At 39.0% G+C, this 22,766-nt stretch overlaps 2 protein-coding genes across 4 annotated transcripts; both read right to left on the reverse strand.

Moving 5' to 3' along the window:
* Window positions 1-38: 38 nt before the first annotated feature.
* On the reverse strand, window positions 39-12,526 carry pip5kl1 (phosphatidylinositol-4-phosphate 5-kinase-like 1). 3 transcript variants are annotated; one of them, XM_060863653.1, is made up of 10 exons: window positions 12,417-12,526; window positions 8,857-9,051; window positions 5,576-5,626; window positions 4,841-4,995; window positions 3,875-3,999; window positions 3,758-3,792; window positions 3,608-3,660; window positions 3,062-3,174; window positions 1,966-2,128; window positions 39-1,340 (listed from the first exon to the last, which is right to left on the reverse strand). In XM_060863653.1, the coding sequence occupies exons 1-10, from the start codon at window positions 12,432-12,434 to the stop codon at window positions 914-916; spliced, it is 1,335 nt and encodes a 444-aa protein (XP_060719636.1). In that variant the 5' UTR covers window positions 12,435-12,526; the 3' UTR covers window positions 39-913. The 3 variants fall into 3 exon arrangements, with proteins under 3 accessions (XP_060719636.1, XP_060719637.1, XP_060719638.1); XM_060863654.1 differs by having other exon boundaries at window positions 8,857-9,048; window positions 12,417-12,522; XM_060863655.1 differs by lacking the exon at window positions 12,417-12,526 and adding an exon at window positions 12,222-12,291.
* Window positions 12,527-14,319: 1,793 nt separating this feature from the next.
* On the reverse strand, window positions 14,320-18,449 carry dpm2 (dolichyl-phosphate mannosyltransferase subunit 2, regulatory). The gene is made up of 4 exons (XM_060862840.1): window positions 18,351-18,449; window positions 16,126-16,215; window positions 15,436-15,538; window positions 14,320-14,834 (listed from the first exon to the last, which is right to left on the reverse strand). Exons 1-4 carry the CDS (start codon window positions 18,351-18,353, stop codon window positions 14,779-14,781), a joined length of 252 nt encoding a protein of 83 aa, XP_060718823.1. The 5' UTR covers window positions 18,354-18,449; the 3' UTR covers window positions 14,320-14,778.
* Window positions 18,450-22,766: the final 4,317 nt, after the last annotated feature.

Below are 22,766 nucleotides of genomic sequence, written 5' to 3' on the forward strand. Positions count from 1 at the left end.
GTGTTCACAGATGAACTGCGAAATGTAAAGTTGCGATCAGACACACAAATGCATGCAAACACAATTCCAACACATACCTGAAGTAACAGTGCTAGCACTGTGTTAGCATTATCATGGTTACTTCTTTTAAAGTTTTGAGTACATTTCAGCACACGAGTTCAAAAATATCCAAACTGTGTTACATAACAGTCTGTGATCTTATGTTTGTGAGGTGAGTCAAACATCATTTTGGTACACAGTCATATCGCATGGTCTGTTCAATTCAAGCTTTATATGCGAACTGAATGAATGAACGGGACGATCATCCAGTTCTATCAAATTTTGCATATTCAGCTGTTAGAATAAAATATCAATAAATAAAAGAAAAAACAAAATGAAATGTTTACTATTTTATTGTACTTTACATCAGATCTATAATATAATGTATTCTCATTTGCACGGCTTTGGAAAACTGATGCTGCGGTTGGATGCATCATCGTCATCTCTTTGAAGCTTTGTTTATTTTACCAAAAAAAAAAAAATGTTTCCATGTTTCCTAATTCCACTTTTACCGAGCAGATTTCCAGATGTAGCCACAATGTTAGCACCAAAAAAAATGCTTTCTACTTTTCTATACGATCTTATTAAGTGCAAATCAGACTATAGTCAACTTTTAAGAGTGACATTGTTGTGTCTTTGTGATGGGATTGTAGCGCCTGTACTGTAATCCTGTTCTGTTTAACCAAAGCCCTTTAGTAATAAGCTCTTATGTTTGCATTGTGGCTACATGCTAGCCAACACACATAGACACTCTTACTGAGCAAAATTCTTTTTTTTTTTTTTGCTTTAATATGAACGTCTGTGTGTACCTACGGCATGTTTTCAGCAAATCTTTTCATTTTCCAGTCATACCCTCCCTCCCCAAAATCATAGTCTAATTGGTATGGTCCTGTACCCAGTGGCACAGTCTGAGACAGTAAGCAGGAGGGCTGACGGTGGAGAAACTTTGTCTAGGATGTCTCAGCCTCTTCCACAGGTGTTCAAGCCTCTTCTTGAAGCCATAAACAGTAAAGATGTCAATGATGCCAATGAAATATCGCTGCTCTGGCCCGTCTATTACGTGAATCGGATTTTTGAAGTTAGGCAGCAGTCGCCGGTTCTGTGTCTGAAACTCTATCAGTTCAGCCGATTCTGATCCAGCCTTTGAAGCACCCTTGTTCTGTTCTCCAAATTTAGCCTGAGATGTCTCCGTGAATCTGCCACGCAGAGACGGCTCTGAATCCAGCTCTGTGGCTTGTATGGTTGAGTCGTCCTCAGGCACCGCTCCAGGGACGGCAGCACCGGAGCACGTGTTCACTGACCTATTACAAAAAAGCAAGGTCAGTCAGAGCAATACATCACAAAGAAACATCACACGCATCATCTGGTTAGTTTGTTCGAGTGGCACACTCGGATTAGCTCCAACAGTTCGGTCCGTTTCAAACTCCTGTAGTGTGAAAACGACATGTCAGGATGAGTAATGTAACTAGCAAGCACATGCATGGTTATTTCATACTGTGCTGAAATGTCTCAGCTACATCCCTTCCTGCCACCCACCCTTGAGGGTGGCGAATGTTAGAGACTTAAGCACTTTTGTACGTCGCTCTGGATAAGGGTGTAAATGTAAATGTTGTAGAGAGCAAACTGAGGGATCTGGACACAGAGGTTGAACATGGATGTAAGAGTCAGCAAAAACAGAAAACTAAAAACATTCATCTGTGTTTTGACCTTTTACTTTTTGAGCTTTTTTTTTTTTTACAATTTTAAATGAGCACACGCATTTAATCCAATACCTAAAAATCCAAAACATTCACAACACAATATACTGTACATGACAAAACAGCTGAGCAATTCTAAAGCGATACAGATTTTTTTCCCACATAATCTCGGTAGGAATGATGTCTCTGACTAAACCCCTAGACTGGGTTATGTGTTTAAGTCCCTCACTTCTTGGTACGCATGATGAGGGTGGCGAAGGACAGGCTGGGATGGCGTTCGTCCTGATGCAGCGGCTGATGAGCCAGCAAGAGGCTGTAGTCCAGTACATTCAGGGTCTGGAGGAAAGACGTGTCGATTTGCACCTGACGCAACAGCCAGGGTCGCTGTTGGTCTGCCTCACACACATAAACACACAAGAGCATACAAACATACAGTTCTGAGAGGGTGTTTAATCAGAATTTACCACAAGACACTACAGGTGAATAGGATCTTTATAAAATGTGATCTATCTATCTTATCTATCAAACCATCGGCATACTTTCTTTACAGAATAAATAAAACAACAACAATTAACAAAAATGTTGTGGCCGTTATTTGAATGATTTATGAAGTGAAGTCTCTGACTAACTGCACTATGAATATGTGCAAATTTCCATGACAAAATATTATAGCCTGTAGCGTTTTGCCTTGTATTTATTTACAGTGAACCCCTTCAGACTAAATGATTCGCTTCAAGCACCATCAGAAATGTTAAATGAATCTTTTCCTCGTTGAAAAATATTGTATTTCTCATTTTCCACAGTTGAAATTTGCCCTGTTTGGGTTTATGACCAGATTTTTTTATGCCTTGTTTTGAGTTGTCTATTTAATAAAGTTAACCTTATACTTTCATTAGAAAACTGTGCCAAACTCGTCACACACTTGGGCCAATGCGTACGTACATTTTTAAGGTTTGTTCTTCAATATTCGTGCTAAGCATCGTACGTAATAACCAACGATTAATTAAATCTAAACTATTATATCATAGATTAGATTAGATTAGATTTATATTACTGTAAATCGCTGATATATGAATCGTTGTGATTTCCTTAGCTTTTTACTTGATTATATAAAGTGTTCCTTAACGTATCACTGACATTTTTAGCAACGCAATGCCATCACAGACTGGCTGGAAAAACCTGCCTTATTGTCAATATCACTTAATAGGTTTGTAAAGTACATCAGCTAGGTGTGCTGCGCGAGGCAACTGATATCCTTTATGATCTTCTACTGCGTATGTAGTCAAGCTAAAAATCAGTAAACACTCACACAAATATAGCATTACCTAATGTAATAAACTTTCCCTCAAAATTGAGATCCTTGAGAACAACAATGACCTGACTCCCCTCGGGTGCTGGGTCCGTCCACCGGCTCACTTCACAGCCCTTGATATCATATCTAAAGAGGAGGAACACTCACAGTGTATACATTATGCTGTGCATGCATGAATATTAGCTTTAGTTTGAGAACATTTGGCACTGTTTGTTTTTACTAAGGGTGGGGTTGACTTTGACATCCTAAAGTCATATGGCCTTTAAATAAACTGTACTTTTTTCAGCAGCGGTTGGATCCCGGTGCACCGATGAAGCCTAATGAAGCCTAATGAAGCCTAAGAAAGGTTGTATGAATCTTTAATACAGACCTTAGACAGTATCTAATGTAAGGCATCGTCTGAAGAGCATAAAAAAGCAAAGCATGTAAATTATAGTCGGGGTTAATACAGAAAAGCCAAGGGAGACTTAAATAGAGATGGTTTCTTCAATATATCACAATATATCCATTTTTGGATGGATAAGGAGCTTGAATTCACCATATTTTATTAATCCTTTACCTGGAACATATTCTTTCATCAGGATAGAAGACACTTTGCATCACTATAAAATACTGCAAAGCAAAAAGAAACAGATTTGCTCATGATGTTGCACATACAGCGTTTATCACCATGCAACAGTTGAACAGAGCAAAAACAAAGACTCTCTACCTTCCTCCGATGGTCGACCTTGATGCTATGAACACCTGCGAGTATAAAACCCGATTATTGCAGTAATATTAAGCAGAAAATGCACCGAATGCCACAATACTCTTGTGAACCTCTTACCTAAAAACTTAACCAGGAGAGAGTGGGGATACTTCTCCAGATGCTCCATGTAATGCTTAAGATGAGAGAGAAGGAATCGAATTTCCCTTCTGCTCTGCGTCTTCAGGAAGAACCGTTTGTCGTTCCTGTAATAAGAGGAATGTGATATATGATGAAACGTTACCCGTAAAAGCTTGACAGATTAAATGTAAGACAAAGAGCTTTGTCCAGACGTTCACCAGCATTTAAACCACGACTAAGATAGAAAAAAGAGATATATGTATTAATACATACAGCCGTTCCTGAGTGGAAAAAAAATCATTCTCTTTTGGTGGATTATAACCACAAGGAAATAGAAATAAAAATACTTTTTCATTGATTTCATTGATTTCATTGAGGGGGCACGTTGGCTTAGTGGTTAGCACGTTCGAATCACACTTCCAGGGTTGGGGGTTCGATTCCCGCCTCCGCCTTGTGTGTGTGGAGTTTGCATGTTCTCCCCGTGCCTCGGGGGTTTCCTCCGGGTACTCCGGTTTCCTCCCCCGGTCCAAAGACATGCATGGTAGGTTGATTGGCATCTCTGGAAAAATTGTCTGTAGTGTGTGATTGTGTGAGGTAATGAGAGTGTGTGTGTGTGTGTGCCCTGCGATGGGTTGGCACTCCGTCCAGGGTGTATCCTGCCTTGATGCCCGATGACGCCTGAGATCCCCGTGGCACAGGCTCCCCGTGACCCGAGGTAGTTCGGATAAGCAGTAGAAAATGAGTGAGTGAGAGTGAGTGAGTGATTTCATTGATTACATTTATAAACAAATTTTTAACAATTTCACCAGAATTTAAAATGCTCTAACTTCAGTTAAACCCCAGAAACTTCAGTGAAAATGTGTAGTGTTCAGCGTAATATATAATTAAACAGTCTATAGAGAACAAACTGTATAAGCCTGACACACACAGACACACACACAACTGCAGGCTGCAGTGCCGACTCACGTTAGGAAGAAATCCGCTTTGCTCTTTGAATTGCTGATGAATTGCAGGTAGCAGCCTTCAGAGGACAGAGAACGCTGATACTCTTTCTCCGTCATCCCCAGAGAGCGCCGCAGGCTGGCAAACACCGGCCCTGCAAACGTCTTCATCCTAAAGTCCTGTACACGACCAGTCACGTGAGCAAACAATGACATATTTTAAGTTATTCTCTAGGCAAACTGTTACTGTCTGCCACTGGAGAAAGCAGTCGTAGTGGACTTCAGTAATCGTACGAGATGTAGTAAAAGCTATGCAAAGTACACAGTTGTTTCCAGGCGACCAGGACGTTTTTTTTAAACACAGGTCCTCCATCAGCTGTGTAAGGTTAGTGCTGTCCATGATGACAGCTGTAGATATTCCAACGCCATATATAACATCATCAGCCATTCATGAATACCTCATACAGCCCCTGAAGCTAATTTCTAGCTCATCTGATGAAGGACATTCTGTTTTACCTCACAGTTTGATACGTCCTGTTTCTCTAGCAGCTTAACATTCACTACATTTCCTATTATGTAGTAAAGATATATATTCAAAATGAACAAGGAAGCAACACTATTGTAAGGGTTAAGTAGATAGATGGTGCATAATAAAGGCAAAATAACACACATACAGTACGTAATTGACACTTTTACTGACTCTTCACTTCTACACATCATTCTGGATCATTTAAATCTGGAGTCAGAGATTTATATGTACCTTGTGGATTTGGGTCACCTCGAGTCGGTAATCATCTTCAGAGAGTTCGTTCTGAAAAAGAAAAGATAAAAAAACATAATTCTAATGGTTTTGAGCTGGTATATTAATTCTAAACAACTTTCCACAGCATCATCGATTATTCCTTCTACTGCCAAGAGAAAAGAAAATATATTTTCCGCAAATTCACTATTAATAATTAAATTTTTAATGGACGTTTTTATTCATGTTAAAGATAGATGATGAGCGACAAGTTAAAAGATTGCAAGAAGCAATTTGATATTACTGCCCGCTATACAGTATCTAAACAAATACACACCTTTTGTCTGGGTTAAACTGGAATGTGTTTAGGTAAGTCTGGGATTGCATAAAAACCACACACATATTTATTTATATTGCACAACATGCAGGTAGATTGTTTAATCGTGATTAGTGTGTTGATACTTTTTTCTTTTATCTGACATGATGGCTGGCTCTGGATTTTACAGAAGGAGTTTCATCGGGTGAGCCTTATGAGAACATGAGATTAATGTAGCTTCTTTCAGTTACTAGTTGAAGTCTTAGGAAGAGGTGATAAGTAGGTTTATAATCCCCACATGCTCATGTTTGTTTTGGTTTGGGTTTTACTCCTCTCTCCTCCCATGTCCTTTCAGATTTGTGCTGTACACCTTCTTGCTGATATCCTCTATGAGTGTATGTGTGTGTGTGTTTGTGTGTTTCTGTGTATGTCTGTGTGTGAGTGTGTGTGTGTTTGTGTGTGTGTTTCTGTGTATGTGTGTGTGAGTGTGTGTGTGTATGTATGTGTGTATGTGTGTGTGTGTTTGTTTATGTGTGTGTGTGTGTGTTCGTGTGTATGTGTGTGTTTATGTGTATGTGTTTATGTGTATGTGTGCGTGTGTTTATGTGTTTATGTGTATGTGTGTGTTTGTGTGTGTTTATGTGTATGTGTGTGTGTTTGTGTGTTTATGTGAATGTGTGTTTGTGTGTGTTTATGTGTATGTGTGTGTGTTTATGTGTATGTGTGTGTTTGTGTGTGTTTATGTGTATGTGTGTGTTTGTGTGTGTGTTTATGTGTATGTGTGTGTTTGTGTGTGTGTGTTTATGTGTATGTGTGTGTGTGTGTGTGTTTGTGTGTGTTTATGTGTATGTGTGTGTTTGTGTGTGTGTGTTTGTGTGTGTGTTTATGTGTATGTGTGTTTGTGTTTATGTGTATGTGTGTGTATGTGTGTGTTTGTGTGTTTATGTGTATGTGTGTGTGTTTGTGTGTGTGTGTGTGTTTATGTGTATGTGTGTGTATGTGTGTGTTTGTGTGTTTATGTGTATGTGTGTGTGTTTTTGTGTGTGTGTGTTTATGTGTATGTGTGTGTATGGGTGAAAACATAATACTTAGATTTTTAGATGATGTTGGCTAAGATGTTTTTTCAATCTGAGAGGCTTCAGAAAATATGACAGCATTTCCAGCTCCCTGTTTTTATTTTTAATTTTTTTAATTCATTTATTTTTTTTGGTGAACATTGGGAATTCATTTCTTTATTTTTTAACATTTCCGACTTATCCACAGCAACATACAATTATCCCGTTTATACAACTGAGCCGCTAAGGATTAAAGATCTTGATCAGAATAGTGCTGGGATTTGACCTCACAACCATCCAGTCAGTAGTCGAACACCTTAAATACTGATCTAGCACAGCTACCGAGTTTTACGTTAGAAAAGTTTCAGCGCACTGGGAGACATCTGATTGAGCCGCACCCTATGAGATCGGTGCGCTCCCTAGTCACCAGCACCGCTGGGATGTGGGAGATTTGCAGCGTTAAATGCGCAGCTGACGAATCAATGTGATGCAATTATGTCAACACAGACTGCAGTCTCGTTGCAAGGAATCCATCCCACATGAGAAGAACTGAGACTGCTGCCAATAATTCGTTAACAAAATAGTTTTAATAAGTGTATAACTCCTAGTCGTCTCTGCTTAAGATAGTACACAATGACTATGTTTTGTATTGATTTTCTAGATTAAATGAAATCCATTTGTATATGGATATTGTGCCCAGATAACTAGAGATAAACAGAGATAAACGAACATGCTCGAGAGGAACTGTTGCTCTCTTCGGTCTGTTAAACCTAAAGCCCACTTGACATGTACTTAGACAGAAAGACAATGATAGTAAATAGAGATTAGGGTAAACAAAGCTAGAGTATTCCTTTAACAAAAAGACTTCACCGTATTGTTTTCTGCCTATTGCTGTGTACAGTGGAGACTGGGGCATTGTGGTATCCCTCCACCCCTCTCCTACACATGCTTTACAATTGTGTTTGTGTCAGCAGAACTGTGATGTTCTCTTCTTCTTTCTCAGGGGGCCCGGCACCGTGAGCACCCAAAACAATACAGCACACTGGATAGCAAGATCATATTCGTAAACACATGGTCACTATGGGACCAAAACCTAAACACGCTTCTCTCTCTGGGACTTATTCAACACCATAATTACTTATAAACACAATGTTTGAATACAATGTGTCATAAATACTGCCTGTAGTATTTAAGATCGGGACTGGCGAGTGGTCCGGACTCCAGAAAATCTTTTACTAATAGTTTCAGTGTAGTTACTGATTCAAACTGATGATTTTAAAGTTGCAGAACTTTAAAGAGAAAGAGGTCTCAGTAATTCTGTTTACAACGTAATAGTTGCTGATTTTATATTTATATATATATATATATATATATATATATATAGAGGAACTGTATATATCCTATATATATATATATATATATATATATAATTTTTCTTTTTCTTTTTTTTTTTTTACATTAAATCCATTATCTTCTAAATTTCAGTTTGTAGTTTTTTGGTAATATAAAGAGTCTATATTTATAATTTGTATAATCTGTATTTGTTCCTGATTTTTACATAGATTAGTCTGATATACTAAAAACGAGCTATATTTTAAAGGTATATTTAAAGGTTTAAAGGTATATTTTATTTGAAAAATAAACCTCTCGTGTTAAATGCTTTCTTCAGGTGGAGGGTTAAAAGCACGTGCGGTCGCCTATTAATCTGAAAGGCTTTAAACTTTAAACAGCTGCAGCATTAACTGTTAACAGCTAATGTTTAAATAGCGCATTTTGCATACACAGAAATTGTGTAAACGGCTCTTGTTGATATTCACTGCCATTCATCTTCTAGCGGTTTAGAGGATCCATGTAAAGTTGTATTTGGACAGAAATATGGAAGTTCAACTTTTGTTGTTTGCTGTTTGTTCTGTGCTTTTCTTATTACTCACAGATATTGGGTTGTCGATGGTGTTCTGTACAGCAGTAGCCAGTCCCTCCTTCATCATGCAGGTGAGCAGGTAGAACTCATGCTGCGGGTCGATTTCAAACACACCCAGGAGCTTCCAGCGCTGTCGCAGGCCTCCCCAGCCCTTCCTCTTCATCATCCGTGTGCTGCCGCTGCTCGGCCCTGCCATCTCCATCTGCTGTGAATAGGAGTCCACATGCAAAATAAAACACTATTACTATTACAGACAAATAACAAGAGCTGCCTAGTGATTATTTCCTGATTAACTGGTTCCTGATAAACCTGAGACATAAAAATATGATCTTCGTTCTGTACATGATAAGTCTAATGTTGCAGAACAGTAAAAAGAGACGTCAAAGCTTAGTCCTTTGTTCATTCTCAGAAATTAAGGCAACCATCTATACTGTAATTTTCTTTGTGGTGGATCCAGCAGTACCTTTAGTACCTTTAGAATGTATCTTTTACCAGAGGAGGTGTGTGTGCTGTACGTTGAACCATCTTTATGAATAAAGATTAAGAATAAACCTACTTTAAACACACTTCCTCAAAGTCCAAATGTATAGTGTAATTCTAATAGAATTTCACCACCCCAGCAACAAGGTACTTTTATTAATGAGTGTATGTTGTATGTGGCAAATACCAGCACCTGCCTTTTTCTCTCTGTTGTTATATAAGTACTGTTTGTATTGCTGTAGTTATGAAACTCTTGCATATTATTCTAACCATCTAGCTGTTTCATAATATCTTATGTGTTCACTGTCTACTATTAATAACTCCTCTTTTTCTTTCCCATACATATATAGCTATATATAGGAATGTGGTCGCCTAGTGGTTAAGGTGTTGGACTACTGATCGGAAGGTCATGAGTTTGAATCCCAGATCCCACTGCTGGGCCCCTGATCATGGCCCTTAACCATCAGCTGTATAAATGATTGTATAAAGTCTCTTCGGATAAGGGTGTCTGCGAAATGCTGTAGATGATTTATTTTCAGCTGCAATGATTTCCCACTCTGAAGCGATGCTACAAAATCCATGTGTGATCCTCTCACACGTAGCTTGTGTGAATCCTAACAGAACATGACAGACCTGTCGCTGTCTCCTTGACAACAAGACAAGTGGTAAAGAATCGAGTGTGTTTTCACTTCGGGTGCACCCTGTGTTCTCCACTAATGACCTGAATAATACCCTGCTCAAGCATTCACAGAGACCATTAGTGGTTTATGTTGGTTTCTAGTGGTTAGTAATAGTTATTGACGTTATTTAGTGTTTTCCATCTCGATGGAAAGTTTCAAGACACTTTAGACGACTTCCTAATAGAAAGGTGTGTGGTAGGAGTGCGGTTTCCGACGGAGGCCATTTGGTGATAATCTAGGGTGATATCCACAGTACTAATGGTCATCTGTAATATTTATGGTCATCAGAATGATAAGTCACATCTAGCTAGATAAAAACTGGCAGCTCTACCATTAAGGATACAATTCAATCAGTAAGACATGCTGTATCTCTGAGGTCTGTAACTGCATCAAAAATGATTCGGCTTTTAGCAACCGTTAAACAGTATTTTAAGTTTCATTAGTAAGTGAAAACATAACTAGAACGTAATAGTTTTTTTTACCCCAGAAGGCTACAATTTTCAAAGAGCTTAATTTTAAGCAGAGAATATTGTACTTCATGTGTATAATTGCTATAACTTGTTATTACTATTGTACTACTACTATTATAAACTACAGACTCCTTCCAAAATAAATAAATAAATAAATAAATAAATAAATAAATCCTTCACGTTATACAAGATTACTCATGTTTTCTTAATCTGTTTATGAGAAACATAACTGCCTGTGTAGTTAATAACTGCCTGTGTAATTGTTACTACAACATATTATGTTGTTATTGTGTGTTTTAATCTAAATGATAAAATATTAGTTTGTTTAATTTAATATGAAATTTGCAACTTCTTTCAACAGCACTGTGACATAAACTGTGCACTGTGACATTAGGAGATGGATACTAGGATATTTTATGATGTTTAAAGGACACTTTAATATATCAGAACCAAGGCATTATATTAAGGAGACTATCATCTTATGAGGAATAAAGCTGTGTTCGCACGTTGCTGTCACACACTCTAGTCGATAATGTTTATCAGTGGGTGGCATTCCAATTGTGAAAACAAAGCAGTTTTTGCCACTAAAATGAAACATGAATCATTCTGGATGGTGATTCAGTGTTTGTATATATAATAAAATTCAGCGTTGTATGGAAGCAGCATATCATACAGGATGAAGGAGAGGCAGTGTGTGCTCTTTGGCACGGATCACGCTCTTCCGTTTTCACTCTCAATGATATTCACTGCACCAAGTCGCTCTGTATTTGCATAAAATTCAGCTATTTTCAACCTTGTCGCATCTCTGGACCCACATCTAGTCTGTAACACTTGCTAAAACTCACCAGCTCTCCCTGAAAACAAATGATCTCCAGTTGGTTTGTCGATGCGAGCCCCTGTATGCGTGAATGTATCATAAGGAACACAGCTGCATCTGGGCCAAAGTACTGGATCAGTATTAAAAATATTATGCTATATTATCAGATAACTGATAAGTCATCTACGAGCATCTGTGTCGCTGACTGATATTGCTAGAATAAAGGGGAAAAAAACAGTTTATCCTGATAAAGTTTGTGCCCAAGCCTTTTCTATCCTGGGAATAATAGGTATGAGGCAAGAATACAACTGTAGATGGAAGACTAATCCACCAGACACTGTGAACCATTTACAACCGGAAACAAGTGATTGGAAGGTATAAGGAAACCTAAAGAACTTGGATGAAATCTAAACTGACACAGAAAGCCGAGGATTGAGCCTGAGGTCCCGAGACAGCGATGCTGCAGAGCACAACCCTGTTCTAACTGCACGGAAAATAAACACACAAATTGTATTAAAACCTACGACCATCCCACATGGCTGGGAATCAGTGTCAGTATCGATCCCATTCTCACAGCATAGATATAAGTATTGTATATGCACACACAAAAAAGAATCAGTGCATGTCTTTAGTGTCAGTTCTGAGCGTTTGGAGGAGATGCAGCTTCAGCAGTGGTCCATGGTCAGCTCACAGAGGCTTGTTTGTCTGCAGTGATTGGAATCAGACGCTCAGAGGCAGCAGACTTAATCTGATAACTCAGCTCCTTGACATGAACAGTCAGTGTTTGTTAACAGCTTTTTATCCTGTCATGAGAAACACACATGAACACTGGCATAAAAACATACATGGACTCTGACTAAACTATATCTTTCATTCTGGACTATTTGCTAGGGTTCGGAATATTTCTCAAAGGAAAATAAAAACCTACCTTATCTTTCCTGACAGTGTTGTCAAAATACAGAAGAGCTTAATGGTTTTTTTTCCCCCTGTTATTGAATCTTGACCAAAGGCGCGCGCGCACAATAAACATACAGGTCAGCATTAACATAAAAGGATCATTTCATAAGAATCCTGTCTGTTAAACAGGAAACAGATTTGAGGAAGAAAATAAAAAAGATGTTACCTCAGTTTGACTCATCATGGAGACACTGGTTCATGCCCAATCTGCGGTTTCAGCACATTCTTTCTGTCCTCAGCTGGCACATCTCTCAGAGCTGTGTTTCTCCCTGGGAGTCGGCTCCAAAATGAGTCGATTCTTCTGTAGGGTCGACTCCGAACCGAGTAATAAATTCGACGTTGCCTAGAATTAACTTTAAAGTGGCACAAATATGTGATTTAATCATTTAATGCTCGACATCCAGACATCGTGCCATATTGATAACGCTTCCATACAAAACCGTTTATTAATTTCTACTAAAAATAATTTAATAAACATATACAATAAAAACAACGACCAGCTTATGTTACAAAAATACAGATCTACCTCGCCTGTTAAAAAAAAAAACCTTTAGATGCAATACATTTTTATTACTTCACAGTTAAATGGTTTGATATTATATTTAAAAGAATAGCATCCAGGCTAATAGGTTTTAGAAGGGGGAAATGCACGATTCCTATTGGTTAAACGTGCTCCTCACCATAGCAACTAGCAGCCAATGATATGTGAGTAAACGAACCTAAGGTATGCGTTTGATGTTAAGTGCGGGATCGTAGTGACTTCGTTGGCGTTTTATGAACATCAGTAATGCGTAATTATTGCGCAATAAATGGGGTTTCACTCGTATATAATCGACTGCGCTTTATGTCTTGTTAACCATCACGAAAACGCATTTGAATCCGTTAAAATAACCGTTGACGTTCTCATTTCCAAAACAGAAAATAAACAACAACAATATTAACAGTATTTTAATTGTAATACTACTGTATTATGTAATAGTAGTAACTATAAAATATTTCCTGTCTTCTGCTTGTTTTGGAATTGAGTGTCGACTCTTTTAAAACGACTCCTTTGATGCTTCACTCCTGTAGCGTAAGTCTGAGTCGATTTCAATATTTCTGGAATCGACAAGTGAAAGCTCCGCCCACAAGGCTGTGCTCTCGTGCACTTATCACAGTAATGTATTGTAATAATTTTTATGCACTCGTTATTGTATTAATGTATTAATTCTAACAATCAAAGTTTGCTTTTTCAAAAAAAAGTAAATGACATTATTGAACCGATTTGAGTCATTCTGTTCCAGTCCAAGCACTCAAGTGATTCATTGCATGCACTGCATTAAAGGAGTAAACAGACCTACTGGTTGTCTGAGAAATCTTATTTTGACAGCACCCCAGAATATTAGCATACATATTAGTAGAGCTGTACCCTTGTACAATCATTTTAACGTGTCAGCTAGTGAAAGTGGACCATCATAAACCATCACGCTGATGAAGGGCAAGTGGAAGAATAACACAAATTATGCATGTAGAACTAGCTAGAGACTTTTACTGTAAAACAGCATTGTAGACTTCTGAGTGGCCAGTAAGTGTACACAGCATTTAAAAACCCCTCAATAACAATATCAGCATGATCTACAGCTCTAATTCTTACAAAGGCTGAGGAAAGCACATCTTCCTCCCCCCATCCTGACTACGTTCTACAAAGGGACCATTGAGAACATCCTGAGCAGCTGCATCACTCTCTGGTTTGGGAACTGCACCGTCCTGGATCGCAAGTCCCTGCAGCGGAAAGTGAGGACAGCTGAGAAGATCATTGTGGACTGCAACAGCTATATATGGTTGAAATGACAATAAAACCTCCTTGACTTGACATGACTTGACCTGTGCTAGCACTGCAGTATCTCTATCAAGCAACTGTTAGTACTGATATAAACTGGACATTTCTAATAACTGGCAGTTTAATAATATAACAACATTCGCAACCTTATAATCCTTAGCTTAGTATGGAATTCACTGAACCACCATCATCACCATCACATAATCTCTTAAACAGAAATCAATAAGAAAGGTATGACATGATGCAAATATTTATGTAATAATTATTTATTACAGTGTGTACAAAAAACGCTGTGTGCCCTGTCTTATTAACATCAATCAGTACTGAGCATGTTGTACCTTTTTATATTTTACTAGCACACATTTTCGTATATTTACAATCTAACAGGCTGGCAAAAATGCATTAACAGTAATGTTTTAGTGGTTACTGAACATTTTAAAAATTGTGCACAGTTTAAAGGCAGATGGAGTAATTTCCATTTGGAGTGGAATGAAATTTCCACATACACAGTAATGAGTAAACATTTTTAATGTTTGTGGTCTATAATAGGCTCCTTTACACTCATTGGTCATTTCCTCTATGCTACATGAAAAGCCAGGAAGCTTTAGAGAACAGTTTAATATTAAAGAGACTTTAGCACAGGAACTGGTACCCAGTTATCATCACATCCTTCTTTTTGAGGCAGCTGAATGACAGCGGCTGATGAGTCCTAGTCGACTTTCTTTGGTTTACGATTCTTCCATGTTATTATTCCGATGAAGGTACCTGAAAAAAAAATGGTAGAAATTTTTGTTGTGTTCTACCACAGTTAGTCGTATTGTAAGAAATGTGTATCAAGTAAGGAAAATGCTGTTTCACTATTATAGAAATATTCTTTTTATTTAAAAAAAAAAACCTACAAACTATGCACATTTGTACTCTTCTGTCTAATGTATTAATTAATTTAATTTAGTCTGAAACGAAACAAAAAGTTTCCCAAATGATGTCAAACGCACATTATGCGACACTGCTGACGTTAAAAGAATACGGTAAGGTAAAAAGCTTTAAAAAATTGGTTTAATTTAAAAGATATCTGTAAGATGTCTGTCCATCAGCGTGTCGTCGGCCATCTCGAACATTTCTCTTAACCAGTGTCGGCGTCTATTAGCCGCACCTCTCCTCCATTATGTAAAAAAGTGTGTGTTGAGTGCATGAAGTGTCCAATGTTCCACACTTTGTTATTTCTGGTTAAATAAGTGCATCATCTGTGTACCTGAAGTGCATTTCTTCATGGTGGGATTATAATATGAAGACACTACTTACACCTACTTATAGAATAGTGTATAAGTATGCGATTTGGGACGGAGCGTCTGTTTGCTAAACTTACCAACGCAGAGTAAGAGTATCAATGCTGCTATGCCAGGAAGAATGACAGAATACTCTCGAGGAAGAAAATAACCGTGGATCACGTGATTCTGGTCGACAAATGGCTGAAAAGAAAACAGAACACATTCCTCGATCATTTACGGTCTGGGGTTTGCATAAAAATTAAAAAAAAAATTAAAAAAACAGGAAATGAATGTAAGGTTGGACAACAATCCTTGCATGTTTTATTCTTCGGAAGAATAAACTATTTCTGCTATCAATCAGCACAGTATGCAAGAATTATTATTTAGGATAATACACGGTCATGTGTTCACTCATCAATTATAGTCTCATGTGCAGTTCCTTTGGTATTATGTTAGAAAATCTGTGCAGAAAATTTGGACCTTAAATTTTAGTGGTTGAAGTTTAAATAATGCAGCAAAGAAAGGATATCAAGTAGTTAAATAAAATAATAAATAAATAAACAAACACTATCCCTTGGGGACAAACAACTTCTGGGCTTTGTTTATTTCTATAAAATCTTTTATTTCTATAAAACCTTCTCACTGTATTATATTGTCACAGCCAGTTAAGGAGAAAGGATGTGCAACTAAAACAACAACAAAAAGCCAAACATAAAAAGCCATTCCGAAAGCAAATGTGCTTTTTATTTTAACAGCCATTTTACTGTGTAGATATTCATGTTACTTACCAAGACTATAACCCATACGGTGTAGTACGTGAACAGTAAGAGACTGAAGCCGACGAGGCCCAAACCCACAGCTTGATCTGCTCCGGTTGCCTTTTCAACAGACAAAAGTCAAAAGTCAGTTTATTAGTACTATGTTACAACCCAGTTTTACCCATAAATGCCTGGATGTCTATACAAACTTTGAGTCATTAGTTAGTAGTATTTAGATGTAAAAGACAAATTCTCTTTCACTAATGTAAAACTAATCATTTAGATATGCTTTATAATTCCTTTATATCTTTATTCTACAACCTGTTGATCTGTGCACTGGTTAGTGGCAAGATGATTTTGATGTATTGATGTCTGATTGCTGCTGTTTGTTTTTGTATTTGTTTTTTATTCTTATTCATTCTATTATATGGATACGAATACTGTAAAAATTAATTGCCAGCACATTAATCTACCAGCACTGCTCGACTGGTTCCATCATCTCTCAGGGTAAGAGGTAAGTATACAACAAGACTCTTTTCTGTTCTGGCACCGAGGTGATGGAATGAACTTCCCCTAGATGTCCGGACAGCTGAGTCACTGGTTATTTTCAAACGTCGGTTGAAGACCTACTTATTCATGAGTCACTTCAACTAGCACTTCACTGTTTGTTGAATGTATGTGTGTGTATATATATAAAAAAATATTTTAGGTGTTTTAGACTCCTGGTATCTTAAGTCTGTAACCTAGTGAAACAGAGTTAATGTATCCAATGCTAGAGGCTTAAGCAATTGTGTACGTCGCTCTGGATAAAGGCGTCTGCCAAATGACAAATGTAAATGTAATTGTTCTGTTGGGAGAATAAAGTATCTGAATGTGAAATAAAATAGTACACATTTTTGTGATATCCTAGTATCGTGTGTGTTACTTATGGAAAACATTTTACACAAGTAACAACATATTACAGTCCCTATATTTATTTACAGTTTTTTTTTTTTATTACTGGTCCACCATTACTGGACTGTCTGTCATTGTACTGTGCAATATGTGTAATGTGCAATACATTATATATATATATATATATATATATATATATATATATATATATATATATATATACACACACACACACACATTTAAGTGATGTCACTTTTTAACCAAATACAATGTTTAAAGAATATCATTTTTATTCACTTAGAATAAAAGCTCTTTGCACATGCTGTCTCACATTTCCGTTGATTGCTGATTTGCACAATCCTTTACAATATCTCATGTAACTGCTGCTATAATACTAATGTGTTCATTCCAGTATTTCTGCACAAGTAATATTGTTTGAACATACAGTATTTTCACTGGTCGCTGTTTTTGTGTATTGTTTTGTCCTGCACTGTCTTTCTGTCTTCTGTCCTGCATTGTCCTGTTTGTCTTGTCCTGCACTGTCCTGTTTGTCTTGTTTGTCTTTTCCTGCACTGTTTGCATCAGGTCACACAGATGCACTTTATGTATCTAGGACTAACTTACTAAGTCCTTAGCTCTGTCTTTGTGTTATGTAGCACCATGGTCCACTATATATATATATATATATATATATATATATATATATATATATATATATAGTATATATTTATGTATTATTTAAAAAGACATGAAGTATATATAAGTACATATACATACTTAGATGAAGTAATTATTATTATGTCCATTACATTATTCATTCATTCATTTTCTACCGCTTATCCGAACTACTTCGGGTCACGGGGAGCCTGTGCCTATCTCAGGCGTCATCGGGCATCAAGGCAGGATTCACCCTGAACGGAGTGCCAACCCATCGCAGGGCACACACACACACACTCTCATTCACTCACACACTCCGGACAATTTTCCAGAGATGCCAATCAACCTACCATGCATGTCTTTGGACCGGGGGAGGAAACCGGAGTACCCGGAGGAAACCCCCGAGGCACGGGGAGAACATGCAAACTCCACACACACAAGGTGGAGGCTTGTCACTACGTACTTGTTACCGCTTTAAAGACGTAAACACAACAAACCTAAATCGGTTGTTGTTAAACATGCTAACGAAATTAGCATGAAAGCTAACTGGCATCGACGGGATTGATTTAATCCTTTAACAATACATTTATATCTATTTATTTATATAGATAATAAATACGCGCAAAGTTTTTAATCATGTATAAATAACACGTAAGTAAATAAGCGTAAACAAAACAATACGCTTTGAGTTTTTGTTTTCTTACCATGTCAAATGTCTGACGGCTTCCGGCTTTTTACGCTTCCTGTTTCCGGTCTGAATGAATGATGGGAAATGTATGCTTGGTCCTTTTTTCTCCTATTTAACAACGTACTTAGTATATTGTACGGTATATATCATGTTCACACGCAAAGTACGAACTATTTTAATCATTTTGAGTGTGAAGTATTTGTAAACACTAACGCGTTACAAACCGGAAGTGAACGGTTGCCTAGTTACTCATCATCCCTTATATAATTCAAGATGTGTAATTTAGTTGGTCATTCCCTTGATTTATTCTTGTATTTAACTCTTCCTCCATCACTCAAGGACTTATAAGATTTCCAATAGTAGTTAAAATCATTTATAGAAACATTTAGGAAACTTTAGACATAAGATTTGGGTGTCAATATCAATTCTGATCTTGATACTATTTAGGATGGATATAAGGAGAATTGAGACACTAGATGGCGACAAGGCACAAGTCAGGTACAAAGTACGTGTGTGGCCCTTATTTGTGTCCCAAATACCATTAAATCTCTACATAGTCTGCTATACCTTTGACTTTTACATACTACGTTGCAAAAGTAAAAACATTTTTAACCGCTACATCGCTCCATTTCGCAGAAGTAACACTAACACGGCTTCAGGTTGTTGCTCAAACTTGCCGATAGACGTGACACTAAAGAGGAGATGCCAACTCCATGTGGTCTTTTGCATAAATACAACATTTGTCAGACTGTATATTTATAATCACACCCTCCAGTGTCACCCAGATGAGGATGAGGTTCCCCTTTGAGTCTGGTTCCTCTCAAGGTTCCTTCCTTTAAGGGCAAGTCGTGGCCTAACGGTTAGAGAGTCTGACTCGTAATCCTATGGTTGTGGGTTCAAGTTTCGGGCCGGCCACGACTGAGGTGCCCTTGAGCAAGGCACCAAACCCCCCAACTGCTCCCCGGGCACCGCAGCATAAATGGCTGCCCACTGCTCCGGGTGTGTGTTCACTGCTGTGTGTGTGCACTTTGGATGGGTTAAATGCAGAGAATGAATTCTGAGTATGGGTCACTATACTGTACTTAGCCGTATGTCACGTCACTTTACCATTCAAGGGAGTTTTTTCCTCCCCACAGCCATCTGACTCACCTCAGACTTGCTCATTGGGGATAAAAACAAACACATTTAAATATATCTAATATTAATCTTGAATTTTGTATTATATTAATCTTTATATTATTCTTTATAATAACCTTTTGTTCAGTGTTTATGTTCTGTAAAGCTGCTTTGAGACGTCAATTGTAAAAAGTGATATACAAATAAATTTGAAATGAATTGAACTGAACTGTTGCTACGGATTTTTTATATTTATAAATCAACAAATCCTGTGGACACCTGACTATCGCTGCAATATGTGTGTTTATTCCCCCCAAAATGTTACCACACAGCTCAAGGTTTAGGATGTGCTATTGCACGATAATAACTCTGGAGTTGTGGTAAGAGAGTTAGAATTCCACTTCAGGTCAGGCTGCTCACACCAACTCATCGCTGGCTATTTTCCAATGACAGTAGCTAATTGTTCAAGTCAGGTGTGTTTGACAAACCATTCTCCTGGTCAATTAAAGCATGAAGCAGAGAGTTTTAATAAATTAGTGAGCTAACATCTTTGCTAGCTGCTCACCAGCTCATAGATACTATACCAGCCTCAACTTTGTAAGTTGTGCACATTAGAAGGCCAAAATATTTACAGTGTCAGCTATTTTAGTTTCTCTACCTTTACCATGGCCAAGCTTGCACACTAAAAGGAAAAAAAAACACATCTTCTATTATTTCTTGCCAGTTACTGAAGTTTCCTATGGGGCTTCTTCAGTAAAGGCTCCAAACCAAACCATAGATCCCATAAACCTTTGGTCACACAATTGTCTGCGTCATCAGTGACCAGTTACATCGGCAAGTGCATTGATGACGTGACCATCTCCAAGACCATTACTACACGCTCCAACCAGAAGCCGTGGATGACTGCTAATGTGCGTGCTCTGCTGAGGACTAGAGACCTAGCCTTCAGAACAGGGGACAGGGCGGCCCTAAGAACAGCAAGGGCCAAACTGTCCCGAGCCATCAGAGAGGCAAAGTGCGCACACGCCCAGACTATCCACAGCCACTTCCAGGACAGCGGAGACACCCGGCGCATGTGGCAGGGCATACAGGCGATCACAAACTACAAGACAGCTTCACCTGCTTGTGATAGCGACGCCTCCCTCCCAGATGCGTTGAACGATTTCTACGCTCGGTTCGAGGTACAGAACAACGTAACGCAGAGGAAGTCCATCCCTCCCCCCGACGACCAGGTACTCTGTCTATCCACGGCCGACGTGAGGAGATCTCTATGCAGAGTTAACCCACGGAAGGCTGCTGGACCAGACAACATTCCTGGCAGGGTGCTCAGAGAATGTGCAGAACAGCTAGCGGATGTCTTTACGGACATCTTCAACATTTCCCTGAGCAGCGCCGTTGTTCCTACGTGCCTCAAAACTACCACCATCGTTCCTGTCCCAAAGAAGTCTACAGTGTCCTGCCTCAATGACTATCGTCCCGTTGCACTCACACCCATAGTTATGAAGTGCTTCGAGAAGCTCGTCATGAGGCACATCAAGACGCAGCTACCACCCTCACTGGACCCCCTACAGTTCGCGTATCGTCCAAACCGCTCCACAGACGATGCCATTGCCACAGCTCTCCACTTAGCCCTCACCCACCTGGACAATAAAGACACTTATGTACGAATGCTGTTCATAGACTTTAGTTCAGCATTCAATACAATCATCCCTCAGCACCTGATTGGGAAGCTGAGCCTGCTGGGACTAAACACCTCCCTCTGCAACTGGATCCTGGACTTCCTGACTGGGAGACCTCAGTCAGTCCGGATCGGGAACAGCATCTCCAGCACCACCACACTGAACACTGGAGCTCCTCAAGGCTGCGTGCTCAGTCCGCTGCTGTTCACTCTGCTGACTCACGACTGTGCAGCAATGCACAGATCGAATCATATTATCAAGTTCGCCGATGACACGACCGTGGTGGGTCTCATCAACAAGAACGACGAGTCAGCATACAGGGAGGAGGTGCAACAACTAACTGCCTGGTGTAGAGCCAACAACCTTTCTCTGAATGTGGATAAAACTAAAGAGATGGTTGTGGACTTCAGGAGAGCACGGAGTGACTACTCTCCGCTGAACATCGACGGATCATCTGTGGAGATCGTCAAGAGCACCAAATTTCTTGGTGTTCATCTAGCGGAGAACCTCACCTGGTCACTCCACACCAGCGCCATCACCAGGAAAGCCCAGCAGCGTCTCTACTTCCTACGAAGGCTGAGGAAGGCACATCTCCCTCCCCCCATCCTGACCATGTTCTACAGAGGGACCATTGAGAGCATCCTGAGCAGCTGCATCACTGTCTGGTTCGGGAACTGCACCATCTCAGAACGCAAGACCCTGCAGCGGATTGTGAGGACAGCGGAGAAGATCATTGGGGTCTCTCTTCCCTCTATCACAGACACTTACACCACACGCTGCATCCGCAAAGCCAACAGCATTGTGGATGACCCCACACACCCCTCACACACACTCTTCACCCTCCTGCCATCTGGAAAAAGGTACCGAAGCATTCGGGCCCTCACGACCAGACTGTGTAACAGTTTCTTCCCACAAGCCATCAGACTTCTCAACAACTGAAATGTACTGTACTGAGCACAACATACACACACATCATCTGTATGGACTGCATAGACCCTCACAAAACACACACACTGACACAACATACTGTTTACATGCTGCTTACAATCCAGCAAACTGTTTACATGCTGTTTTGCACACCTTGTCTGCTGTTTTTTGCACAAACTGTCCCAACATTTCAGCCGTTTTTGCACATACTGTACAATATCTCAGCCATTTCGCACATACTATATTAACACATACAGTATTAACACTGGTCGGTCGGCGCTGTTTCTTGTATTGTACTCTGGAGCTTTAAAGTTTCTTAAATGTGTTGCATCATGACAGTGCTCCTGCGCACAAAGTGCGAAAGCCATGAAGACGGAGTGGAAGAACTCGAGCCTTTATACTCAATTCCACTGAACATCTTTGGGATGAACTTGAACGCCGAGTGCATCCGAGACCACCTAAACACATCAGTATCTAATCTGACTCTTGTAACTGAAGGAACACAAATCCCCACAGCCACGCTTCTGAATCTAATAAAAAGCCTAATAGAGAGGCGGTTATTATAACAGAAAAGGGCTAAACGCATATATTGCAGTATTACCTATGTTCAATATGTCTTTCAGTGTAACTACTACTCGTGGTCTCTTTTTCTACATTTTGTTTTGGTATATATTGTATATGTCTCTATTCTTTTCTTACTCTTTGCTGCT

Source organism: Tachysurus vachellii, chromosome 26 (genome assembly GCF_030014155.1).
Source record: "Tachysurus vachellii isolate PV-2020 chromosome 26, HZAU_Pvac_v1, whole genome shotgun sequence".
Taxonomy (NCBI): domain Eukaryota; kingdom Metazoa; phylum Chordata; class Actinopteri; order Siluriformes; family Bagridae; genus Tachysurus; species Tachysurus vachellii.

Coding starts and splice junctions, on each gene's coding strand:
- pip5kl1 (XM_060863653.1), bottom strand. Junction 3,661..3,757: donor AGGTCGACCATCGGAGGAAG/GTAGAGAGTCTT, acceptor TTTGCTTTGCAG/TATTTTATAGTGATGCAAAG. Junction 1,341..1,965: donor CTCATCATGCGTACCAAGAA/GTGAGGGACTTA, acceptor TTTTTGTAATAG/GTCAGTGAACACGTGCTCCG.
- dpm2 (XM_060862840.1), bottom strand. Junction 15,539..16,125: donor CCGTATGGGTTATAGTCTTG/GTAAGTAACATG, acceptor TTTTCTTTTCAG/CCATTTGTCGACCAGAATCA. Junction 14,835..15,435: donor GATACTCTTACTCTGCGTTG/GTAAGTTTAGCA, acceptor TTTTTTTTTCAG/GTACCTTCATCGGAATAATA.